This window comes from Amblyomma maculatum, chromosome 10 (genome assembly GCF_055883805.1).
Source record: "Amblyomma maculatum isolate TAMU_Amacu chromosome 10, ASM5588380v1, whole genome shotgun sequence".
NCBI lineage: Eukaryota > Metazoa > Arthropoda > Arachnida > Ixodida > Ixodidae > Amblyomma > Amblyomma maculatum.
Window position 1 is genome coordinate 64,403,149 of NC_139353.1, and position 12,423 is coordinate 64,415,571.

The 12,423-nt window shown below is 45.9% G+C and overlaps 1 protein-coding gene across 3 annotated transcripts in view; it reads right to left on the reverse strand.

The window, feature by feature from the left end:
• spn-E (tudor domain containing 9 protein spindle E) overlaps nucleotides 1–12,423 on the reverse strand; it is a 153,491-nt gene that overhangs the window by 47,791 nt on the left and 93,277 nt on the right. For all 3 annotated transcript variants that reach the window (XM_084582928.1, XM_084582930.1, XM_084582929.1), the window contains exons 25-27: nucleotides 6,494–6,595; nucleotides 4,931–5,053; nucleotides 1,346–1,474 (exon numbers count right to left, since the gene is read on the reverse strand). In XM_084582928.1, the coding sequence (XP_084439054.1) occupies nucleotides 1,346–1,474; nucleotides 4,931–5,053; nucleotides 6,494–6,595 (354 nt within the window). The remainder of the gene's footprint in view (nucleotides 1–1,345; nucleotides 1,475–4,930; nucleotides 5,054–6,493; nucleotides 6,596–12,423) is intronic.

Below are 12,423 nucleotides of genomic sequence, written 5' to 3' on the forward strand. Positions count from 1 at the left end.
AAACAGGGATAAGTACTGTCGGCGCGGTCCCAGCCAATGCCCATAAAAGGCTATGATTTTGGACGGACACTATGGGTTAATTTTTTTTTTTCGATAGCCATCCTTCCGTCAACGGAAGCTCGCGAGTCAGCCGCGATCATGACGCCGGCTTTTAGCACCGTTCATTCCGATGATTGGAGTGGCAGTAGACGGCGCCGCCCGCCCAAGTCGCTCATAGCATGGTAAAGCGAACATACTGAAAAGGAGGCTTGCACAACCGGACAAGCGCTGGCACTTTGCCAAGTTCGCTTTCCTCCTCCCTACCCGAGCTAAAGTCAAAAGATAAACACGCCGTTATCTCCGCGCAGCATCTTGGCGCACTGCCAAGAAATGCGTTGTGGACGGTGAAGGCGCGAAACGGAGGGACGCGCTAACGACTGACGCCTTTATTATTATTATTTTTTTTTTTCAGATTCGTAGGCACAAATCAGGGCTGGGTGGGTTCATTATGTGAGCGAGTTCGTTACGCGACTAAATACGGTACATTTACCGTAGTACGAACGGTTTTGGTCCGTTTTTTCGAGGCCATTCGATAATTCGAACATCGCATAATTCGAACTTTTTTCCCGGTCCCGTGAAGTTCGAATTAACGAGCTTTTACTGTACTGAGGCTGAAAATACATGGTGTTCTACAGACACGAAGTTGTGAAAACCACAATACTTTGTTATTCGAGGATTTCGTTAAATCAAGGTTTAACTGTAAAAGACAATGTTGTCACCATTCGATCAGAAACCCAACAATCTAACACCGAAATGAGCATAGAACCGATTTCTACAACCCCTTCTGCAGTGAAGCCATTGGACAAGCAGCCAGTGAAAGCTATCCCATACCAACTGCTACAGGTGGTGTATGTGTAAAGCATCGCTACATATCTGTAGACCCGAATGTCATTGTGGCCAGTTGCTCACAGAATTCTGTCATCATATGCGTTATATATGTATCTGCTTTTGATTCCTATTTGGACTAACTCTGCATGAAGTCATGTCGAAGGGCTCTATCAGCCCCTTTCGTGCGTAGTGACTGGCTTTACCGCCCAGTAAAGAGGGTGGGACTTGTTTAAGCGAATTCCGCCCTCGTTACTGTCCTCTTACCAAGACTGTACCTATGTATTTACAGTTGCGTCCGACAGTGGACTGTCCCTTTAAACACCAGGAAAATCTTGAGACTGTGGGCAAGAGCCCTTCAAATTACAGTACCACATGTGGCACCCTTTGCGGTTAGATTGCCACACCAAATCATTGCCATTAAGAAAAAAAAAAAAAGAAACAAGAACTGGGTGACCCCTAGTACGCGACACACACCCACCTTGGATACGAAGCTCTCCTCGCAGTAGTCGGCGAGACCAAGCCTCACAAGTTCATCGTTGATGTTGAGCTGCGGACCATCGGGTAGAACCAGATGCACTCGAACAACTTTGTCAACCACAGAGTATACCTAAACAGAAAACGGGATAATGTAATGGTCGCTCAATCTTTCCACATCTGGCTACGCATGGTATTTCACTCGACAGCTAGTGACTTTTAAAAAATAGGCATTTGAAAGTGTTTCCCTTCAAAGAGTATTGTCACAAATGGTGGTCAACATACAACAACTCACTCACGATCACCAAGTCAGCCGAAATGTAATAATTAACTTTTAACAGTAACAGCTAACCTCCTCATTTATTCCGAGGTCTGCAGCTTGCGCTTTCTGATATTCATACCAGTTCATACCAAGTAACAGGTTCTTGGAACACTGCTAGTACCTAGATGGGAACTTAGGGCCTCGGGTGTTATTCTGCACATCAGGAGCATATAATGAGTGATAGCAAATGGATGAGAACACATAATTTTTCTCCCTGCGCACAAGAGCAAGCACAGCGCCTAGTACTCAAAGCTGCCATCAGAAGTCCCCACTGGTGTCATCACCATCACCAAATGTTTCTAAGCAGAGACAACAGTCAATAGAGTTAATATGAGTCCCTAGATCAGCTGATCTAAGAGTTTTAAAAGGGACGCCGCCAAATTATAGTGAACTAGATTAGTTGTATGACCGCATCGTTCATGCTGGTGCAGCTACCTTGGGCGCGGCTATCTTTTGCTCAGCTTCCCGTACGTGTACCGTATTTACTTGCAAATGAGTACAAATCCTACTTCTGCTACCGAGAATTTAAAAGAAAAGAAAAAAAGAGGGCTAAACGCATAGCAACCGTGCTGCCAGCAGGCACTTCGGCGTCGACGAGTTCTGCACAGCACGCTACTGGAGACGGCGGTTGCAGTGTCGACACGAACTCGGATCAAGCTTCTGATCAAGAGTAAAACTGTATGGTCTGCTGTGATCATTATACCATGAAACGCAGGGAGTGATGATGAGCCTGCGTGCGGCAAATAGAGTGCTTTTGGCAACCCTGCACTTTTATAACGGGTATGTTCTGCTTGAAAGTAATATTTTGGTTATATTTACAATAGCTGGCCTAAGAATCCAGATTCACACCTATCTAAATTTGCTTTTAGCACTCCAAAACATCTGCTTGAAAATTTTCCCGCATAATACGGTATTTTCGGTTAGAGCTTTGTCGTTCCGACTGGCCAGAGACATCATGGCATGACATATTCTAAAATTTCCACACCACTGGTTTTGTACACACATGACAGATGGCACGGCGGGATCATTTTGTTTCGCTCACAGATTCCAGACTGCCGGCAGAACTGGCGCGTAAAGGGAGCAAATACAAAATGCGGTGTGTCACAGCTGCAATTTTTTGTTCTAATGTGATTTTCAGTATGGCTGCTGGTACATGCATGCGATGCGCGAGGACTTCCTGAAATTGAAAGTGCGGCATAAAATTACTTCGTTCAATTGCAAAAAAAAAAAGTGCATGGTTTTCAATAGGGCAGAGATTGGGAAATAAAAAAATTGTGTTACATTGCGAACTTCGCTAAATTGAGGTACATTATACCGAGGTTCGACTGTAACCCAATTGTAATAACTGCCAGCTATATTAACAATCACATTTCCTCGGCAAGCAGACATAAAAAGTGGGTTCAACTGCACTTATGAGACACACGGATACAAGCAAATCCCATGCAGCAAGCCAAGCTTATTACTGCCATGCCAATGACATCACTAAAGAAATGATGTGAACAAAAATTTGAACCCCATATCCTAACCACGGAATGCCCAGGCACTTGAATCTCAAAAGGAAGCCATAAAGTTTTGAGGTTTTGTTCACTAATATTTCCTGCAATATAAATACATAAAAGGAATAATAAAAAAACAAACAAAAACTGGCAGATTAACTGCTCTGCAATTGAAATTGGCAAATTATGACACTTTCTGAAGGTGCAACAGATGCAAAGCTGCGCAAGTATCCCAGCACATACAATAAATAAATTTCTATCTATCGACAATAAGCTCTGTTCAGGTTGCCCAGAACCTCTAGCATACAGACTACTTGCCACATCACTGCCTCAAAACTGCTAACCAGTTTTACATGAGTTAAAAGTTCGTACCAGAAGAGACAGAAAAATAAATAGGGCGATAAATTAAGCGAGTTTGATTAGATTTTAATGAGACAAATTCCTGCTGACACTTATTTCCAGCGACCTCAAGAGATTTGTACCCCTGAAATTCTACTCTATATGAAAAGACAGATTTCGTGGTTTGTAGCAGTTAAAAAAAAAAAATTTCAAGGCTCTGACATAGTAGTTTAAAGACTTACAAGTGACACTGTGTTTAGTAACAGAAAAAAGATGCCTTTGCCAATACAGTAGAACTCTGCTGATACGTTTTTCATGAGACCGTAAAAAAAAAAAAAAAAACGTAACAGCTGGGAACTGCTCTGCGCATCCTAAGGACACTAAGTCGCTGCGGAACGTCAAGGTGGTGTACCTTCCGGCCAACACAACAAGCCACCTTCAACTCTTGGATGCTGGCATCATAAAAAACGTCAAGCATTTTTACAGAAACTGCATAGTGAAGCGATCCCTGGCCTCAGTGGATCACGGGCAGCAGCCGACTGGCATTACAGTTCTTGATGCCATGCACTATTTGGCTACGGCATGGAGCGCTGTCACTGCCGCAACGGTCAAAAACTGTTCTGCGAAGTGTTTCGGCGACGTAGACTGCGCAGCTGAACCTGTAAGCACCGAGGACTGCGAACTCGACACGGCCATGGAAGCAGTTGGCGCCTACGGGATCGTGTACAGCGATTATGTTTCTGTAGACGACGCCGTTGTCACTTCCGAGATGATGACCATTGACCAGATCGCGGCTAAGTATGTCGATGCGCACAACAGTGGTGACGAAGAGGAGGAGGTTGAGCCGCTGCCTGAACCTACCTTCACTTTAGCTGTAGCGGCATTAGACCTTCTTAGAAGTTATGTTTGCAATGACCGCGAGAGCAACATGGCACTGCAACACGGCACTTGCCCACCAGTCATTTTTCAATTTGTCCTTCCCAGCTCTTACGTTTCCCGGCTGTTACGTTTTTTTTTTTACGGTCCCGTGAAAAACGTATGAGCAGGGTTCTACTCTATAGGGTTTCTCAAAAATCAAGGGGTTGCAAGGACCACCATGAACTCCAGGATTTGCAAATATATCTACGTGCTGATTGGTAGTCCGTCCTTACGGAGTAATGGCAAATCTCACGCGTTCAGAACAATCCCCTGCAGCATGGCGTCGACGATTGCGCACGTGACTTGTCAAACTTTTTTTTCAAAGTGTACAGAGCTTCTCTCAAGAAGTCGGTGGTGCTGGCTACATTGGAAATCCAGAACGGCAAGGAAATTTTGTGCCCGGAATGAAAATGCATACTTTTGCAGTGTATATGACATATGATGTGCCTAGTGCTCGTTAAAGAGCATTACAGGCGCTTCCACAACGTCAGCACAACATGACGGTCATACTCACCCGTCCGACAAGATAGCACCCCGTGACCAATTTCGCGAAGAACTCCCGTGCCTGCTTCGTCCACTGGCCGTTGCCACTGGTGACGGCAGAAGGGCGTACTTCTGCTAGCTTGCACTCAATCGCCTGGTCATAGAAGGGGGGGAAAGGAAGACATTATCAGTTGTAAACCTGAGCTCGTGCAGGATGGGGTTAATCAGGTCAGTATGGAGCCTTCATGCAGCTCGGATGAGAATTTAAAATGAAAACCTGTACAGCACCAATAAGGTCTGCGTGACCGTCACAATTTGTTAGATTTAGGCTGCCAATCTCTGAAAGAATTGATTTCAGTCACTAACCCTGTCAATTCCCTGCCTGTCAATACAAAACCAAGTGAAGTGAACAATACAGACACTCAGTGTGTTGAGGACAGGACAAACAAAGCATGCAGACACAGTTCAAACATGCAAATGCATGAACACACACACGCATAAACTTGCAAAGGCAAAAAATACAAGCCCTGCACTGTTAGCAGCGTTGAAGGATGGTTTCTGAGGTGACTGACAATCACCGATGAAAACCCTCAAGCTCCCGAAATTAAAGTGCTAGTTCCATTTTGAAAGGGGAAGATGAAGAATGAAAATCAACTGTTTGCGCAAGCCATCACCTCCCCCTAGCATACACACTCAGTGTCACTGCATTCAGGTCTGCTTGCGTTTGCAATTTACTGTCCCTTGTGTTTATAAGTTACTGTTTTTTATAAGTTCTTATGAGTTACACAGTATAAACGCACGTAAGGGCTGCACATTTTTGTCCAGTTTCAAGGGCCAATTTTCAGGGTGCAGCCCACTCACGCAACATACAAATTTTTTTTTTTTTTTAAAAGTAAAAACAGATCAATGAATGAATGTGCGGTGTTTATTTACCATTCAATAGTCATTCGCAGAGCCTTCTGACTCCGAGCTGGCACAGTGCTCTGGTGCCAGTTCACCCCACAAATTGTCGTCTTCAGACCCGTTTAAACTGTTTGAAATCCTGGTCACCTCGAAACTATGGGATGCGATGTCCATAGACACGGAGTTCCACGCGGACAAAATTCATCTAAGCAGAGTCATAAGCGGTGCCCTCTTGAGCCACCCAGTCGGCATCTTGTCGTGATTGCCGTTTAACATCCATTCTGGTACTGCCTTTGGAATTTAACCTTAAAAAGTTGATTGATGCCGACACTGACACTGACAACACTACAAGCTTGAAGAACCAAGTGTGAATGCCAACTCTTGACAAAAGACGACACCTTGCATAAGGGCCGGTCTGAGAGTCAGGCTGCGATCTGCAACCCGAGCCGTCTGCAGGTGCAGAGAATGATGGAGAGAGAGACTCTGCAGACGACAAGAGAAGAGGACGTGCGCCCACGTGCGGCGCCGCTGCGCCAGACAAAGAAGGAGAGACGGTGTGTAGGACACAAACGAGACAAGATCGCTGTGGCTATGCTGACCTAATTTTGTAATTATTAAGTTTAATAAACACAGTTTCATTTCTTTCACTCCGAACACAAGCAACAGCAAGCACATATGTAGCAATGCTCACCTGAGCTGGCGTGGTAAAAACTTCCACGTGCCTGTCTGGGTCAATCTCTCTGAGCGAGGTCAGGGGGACATCATCCGTGTTGCCATAGTCGAGAAAGAATACCTGCCAAGGGTGAAAGTAGGCAGTGGCGTTTGTTATGCCCGACAATACAGAGGCAGAGAAATCGCACCACGACAAGAGAATTAAGAAAAGATGGCAACGCAAAAGGCCCAAGGACTTAAACGAGGTGACAAGGACGACAGACATGCCAAAATGGCCACAAAAATTAGGAAACTGCTGCTAGCCAGCTAGCTCCTTTTGTTGTTAAGAATACCATGTGCTAAATTCTTTCACTGCCATCACTTTTATAACAGCATGCGTCTCGCTCTGTCCTCTGCAGCGGCTAAAGGTTGTCAAAAAGGTGGTTTGGTTCGATTTGCAAGGTTTAAGGGGGGACGCGACCTTTGAAAACCGAAAAATCGCGAAATAGTCGATTTTTGGAAGATTATATATTCCGGTAGTATGTCTTATAAACTATCATTTCTGTAATTATCAATGCCCAACTCGGCGTAGAAATACTCGAAATTAATTATTTAACAAGCGGCGGCAGCCGCGAGCAAGCGCCGAAAATTCCCGAACTTCGCGCGCGCGCCTTTCCTCTCCCGCCGAACTGAGCGCCGCCATCTTGGTCTTGTTTTGTTTGTGAATTCTTGCGCTGTCTTCTGCCACCCTCGGCGGTGGCGACGGCGCCGCGGTCGAGGCGTGGCTTGCTTCCGATTGGGAGCCTCATGGCGGTTTTTAAGTTTCCCGCGCTCGAATTCAAGGCTGCGATTGGGCAAAGCGCGCGCTCCGCGAGAACGCAGGAGATCGGGCGACTACTATTGGCTGCTGCGGCCGCTGACACGTCGGTCTTCGCTGGCTACCTCCCTGCGTCATCTGTTACGACTCTTTGCTTGCTGTCGTTGTTCGCTGCCTGTAATTCGTGCGTTCTGTTCGCCTTTCGCCATTTTCGCGATCGCCGCATTTACGATCTCTCGTCATGCCCTCTGAACGGTTTCGTGCAATGTGTTAAACGTTGCGTGGTCGCTCACGATGCCTCGAGATGCGACACGCCATGCGACACGCGTTCAGTGCAGACTTCGTTAGCTCTTTTTTCTTTTTTTTTCGTTTCGGCGCTTATGCCGCGGAAGATAACCCGGGAAGTCCTTGCCGCGTTTGGGCCGCTCCTCGTTCCTCCGGCGAGATGCCGCGAGAGATAAACCGGGAAGCCGCGAAAGATAAACCGGGAAGCCGCTTGCTGCGTCTGCGCCGCCCATCATGCCTTGGGCGAAATGCCGCGGGGGAATCAGGAATGCCGATTGTCGCGGTTTGCAGAGCACAGGATCGACGGATCTCAGCATGTGGAAAGTGGTCCGCGGCACCAAGGCGTTCGCTGCAGCCGATCGGCTAGTCGCACAGATGTTCGTTGTAGCCGAGACGGAGCGCCATAGCCCTAATGTATATTTTGACGGTCGCACTGACTTGTTCGTGATAAGCGAGTGTTCGTCTTAAGTGGGGCCGTTATAGTGGGCTCGACTGTACCTGAATAAATTTTTGAGGGCAAGGGAAGCCCATGCATTCAAAATATTATGTCTGGAATTCGTCATAATTAATTTGATTAATCAACATAGGTCTAATTGATAACAAAAAATCCAGTGCTATGCTATTTTTCAGCAAGAAAATTTAGAAAAAGGGCTTTGTCTTCCCCTGAGGAACCTATCTAGGAATCAGCATGACAAATTGCACAATGCCAGTGCCTTTCGCAATTTCTCCAGGCCTGATGTAAAGGACCTATTCGAACCAATTTGAAATGCTTCTGTAACTTGAGAACTAGCATGCACAATTCTATGAAACTTGGTGGTTTTTCATTTGTTAATGGCATGAGCCTGTCCTGAAAATTTCACCATGATAACTTGAGAAACAAAAAAGTTATTGTTCTCTCAACCTTTGAGAGCTGTTTTCTCAGAATCAATTTTTTGCAGAGTGTGGCTGCTAGGGAAAGTCGCATCTCAACAACCGCTTATTACATTTTCATGAGGTTTTTTTTGTTACATACCTAAGTAAATTTCTGAGGGCAAGACAATTCATTTTCTTCAAAATAATTCATGTGCAATTAGGGGCAGTCAATTAAAATATTGCTAAGTCAGGTGTAAATTTTAACACTAAATTTGGGGCTGTACTAAAATTTTCCAGAGAGGAAATATGGAAAAAGGGAATTGTCTTGCCCTGGGGAAAATATCCAGGAATGACCATAACAAATTTCACACTGCTAGCACATTTTGCAAATTCTCAAGGCCTGCCCCTAGGGACCTATGTAAACTATCTTGATATACTCCTCTAACTTGAGAACCGATGAGCCAAGCTCCATGAAACTTGGTAGTTCTTCAAATGTGTGTACTATGGGCATAACCTGAAAATTTCATTCGGATATCTCAAGAAATAAAAAAGTTGGTGTTCAAGGGTAGCCTCCCCCCTTAATAGAGGACACGACCTTTGAAAACCAAAAAATCGCGAAACAGTAGATTTTTGGAAGATTGTATATTCCGGTAGTACAGTTGAGTCCACTTATAACGATACGGGTTTTAACAATATATCGGTTACAACAATGAAAACCAGCTGCATCGTTCACTTTTCTATGTTTTCTATGGTAAAATAACCCGCTTACTACAATGCCCCCATTCCGTATTATCGGTTATAAAACAATGAAGTCTGGTGCCTGAGTGCTCGTGCCAAAAAGTAGTGGAATGTGAAATCCCTGAAAAGAAAAAAAAAAAAAAAATTCCAGCTGCTGCACCCTCCCCGCCGCGCGCTCATACAATAAAACCTGTTTTCTGGCCTTCTCCGCATTGCCAGCCTCGCGCGCCTTTCTCCCGCTGCCCTTCCACCCCTCGGGACACAAATGGGCTGTGCCCATAGCTCTACGCCGCACCACCCTCCGAAACACGAATGGACTTCGCCAACGCGTCGACAGCGCTGATGGCGCTGATCTGCTTGCTCGCCCCTCATTCTGCGCAGTTCAGCTACAGTGTTGTTCAGTCAATGGATATGGTTCTTAGTGCAAGTTGATTGCGTTGATGTTCCTGGCCACATGGTTTCTCCGTCTCGTTTGAATCGCCAACGAAACAGAAGATAGCTGATAAGCCCGCTGATTATCGGACGACGTTTCCGGTGAAAAGAAAGCGCACGGCTATCGATTTGGAGACGAAGTGCAGTATCGTGAAGGACTACAAAGAAGGTAAGGAAGTGTGTTACTTGATTAAGAAATATGCACTATCGCAACTGACGGTGTCGACGATCATCAGCTCTGCTGAGAAGTTCTACAAAAAAATGTCCTCGCTTGACAGGGGGCAGGGCGCAATTGACAAGGCGCCTTATGAAGACACTGACAACGACGACGGCAGCGATGACGCGGTAGGGCAGGCTGCCTAACATTGTCCTCGCAGGAGGCCCTGCAGTTGATTCAGTCCCTCCGAAGCTCTGTTTTCGCAAGGGACCTTCCGCTGCACTACGTGGTGTATCTGGATGCCATGGAGAAGGATGTCGTCAAGCTTCGTGCGAGGCAAGCAAAGCTGACGGACATGGGGTTTTCTCGTGCAAGCCAGTGAGATGTATGTGGTGAGATGCTTTTGGCGATTTCACCCCAAGGGCCTGCGTGCCCCAATCTCCTTTGCTTTTAAATAAAAGTTTTGTCTCTCTCTCTCTCCCTTCCCCTCAGCGTTACTTCGGGACTTCTCAAGCTGAGAAAAAGCCGCGGCAACCTTCTCATATTTTTTACAAAGCCCTTTTCGGGGCCACCAAAACGATGCCTCGGCGGAGCTCGCATGTCACTTGCCATCCGTCACCCCTCTTTGCAGCTGTTATGCTTTTTTCGTGTAAACCGTTTATAACAATTATCGGTTATAACAATAAAATTTTCGTGGCACTTGAATATTGTTATAAGTGGACTCGACTGTATGTCTTATAAACTACCCTTTCTGCAATTATCAATGCCGAACTTACCATAGAAATACTCGAAATTATATTATATAACAAGCGGCGGCAGCCGCGCGGAGCAGTGAGCAAGTGCCAAGAATTCCCAAACTTCGCGCACACACCATTCCTCTCCTGCCGAACTGAGCGCCGCCATCTTGGTCTTTGTTTATGAATACTTGCGCTTTCTTCAGCCACCCTCAGCGGCGGCGACGGCGGTGCGGTCGAGGCGTGGTTTGCTTCAGATCTCTGCCGTCTTTTTTAGCTGTCTTTGTACTTCGTGCGTTCTGTTCGCTTTTCACCATTTTTGCGATCGCCGGATTTACGATCTCTCATCGTGCCCTCTGAACGGTTTCGAGCAAAGTGTTAAACGTTGCGTGGTCGCTCACGATGCCTCGAGATGCGACATGCGTTCAGTGCATGGAAGCGAAGGCCGTCCTCATGGCGAGGCACGCTGCCTGCGACTGCATCGACACCTACAGCGTCCTAGCATCTGTTATAGTGGAAGCCCCTAGTCTTGCCCCGCGATACCTATCCAGAAATTACCTTAATGAATTTCGCAATGCCAACACATTCCATAAATTCTACAGGCCTGGTTACTTCGGTGACTTGAAAACCAGCGTATACAGGTTTATGAAACTTAAATAGTTATTCAAATGTCCATGCTATGAGCCTGCCCTAAGAATTTCAGAGATATCTTGACAAACAAAAATGTTAGCGTCCTCTCAACCTTATAGGGCTATTTTCTCAGAATCACTTTTTACCTAGTATGGCTGCTTAGGACAGGCATACATCAGGAACCGCTCATCAAATTTTCATGAGATTTATTTCATTCCATACCTCAATAAATTTCTGAGGGCAAGACAATTTTCTTTTTTTCAAGATATTGTGTATGAAATTAACGACAAACAATTAAAATTTCATTAAAGCAGGTCTGATTAATAACACTGATTTTGGGACTGTGCTACAATTTTTCAGCGAAGAAATTTGGAAAAAGGGAATTGTCTTGCCCTGGGGAAACTATCCAGGAATGACCATAACGAATTTCATAGAGCCAGCACGTTTTGCAAATTCTCCAGGCCTGCCCCAAGGGACCTATGTAAATCATCTTGATATACTCCTCTAACTTGAGAACCAATGAGCCCAGCTCCATAAAACTTGGTAGTTCTTCAAATGTTTGTACATAAGCCTACCCTGAAACTTTCATTCAAATATCTCAAGAAATAAAAAAGTTAGTGTTCAAGGGTAGCCTCCCTCCTTAACGTCCCGAAGCGACTTAATCTATGAGAGACGCCGTAGTGGAGGACTCCGGGAATTTCGATCACCTGGGGTTCTTTAATGTCCACCGACATCGCACAGCACACGGGCACATTGCTTTTTGTCTCCGTCGAAAAGCGGCCGCTGCAGCCGGGGTTCGATCCCGCATCCTCAAGCCCGGTTGTCGAGCGCCCTAACCACTGCACCACCACAGCGGGGCAGGACGTCTGATGAGACTTGGTGACCATTCTGGGCAGACTGACAGCCATTCCTCAGCTACAGGATGTGGCGCTCAACAAGCAAATCAAAGGCTGCATCGGCGCACTCTACAATCGGTGGTGCCAACAGGAAAACTAGAAGACAGAGCAGCTGAAGTGCGCATGAGCGAAGTTGCACAACGGGTCAACAGTGCCTGGAATGGACTGGCCAGCGACATACCGTATAAACCGGAATATATGTTGAGATTTTTTCTAAAGAAAAATGCAAGCTAAAGTCACCTCTCGTCTTATATAGCAGCATTTAGCAGAATTTGAGGCACAGTCTGGCAACAAGTGGCGTGCGTGCCTGCTTGTGAACGGACAGCCAAAACCGTATCGACATCCTGCAGTTGCTGGCATTTTGTTTTTCCGTCCCAAGCGCATTTATCTTCGCGTGCGCTCTTTCGTTCGACCTAAGAGAGTATAAAA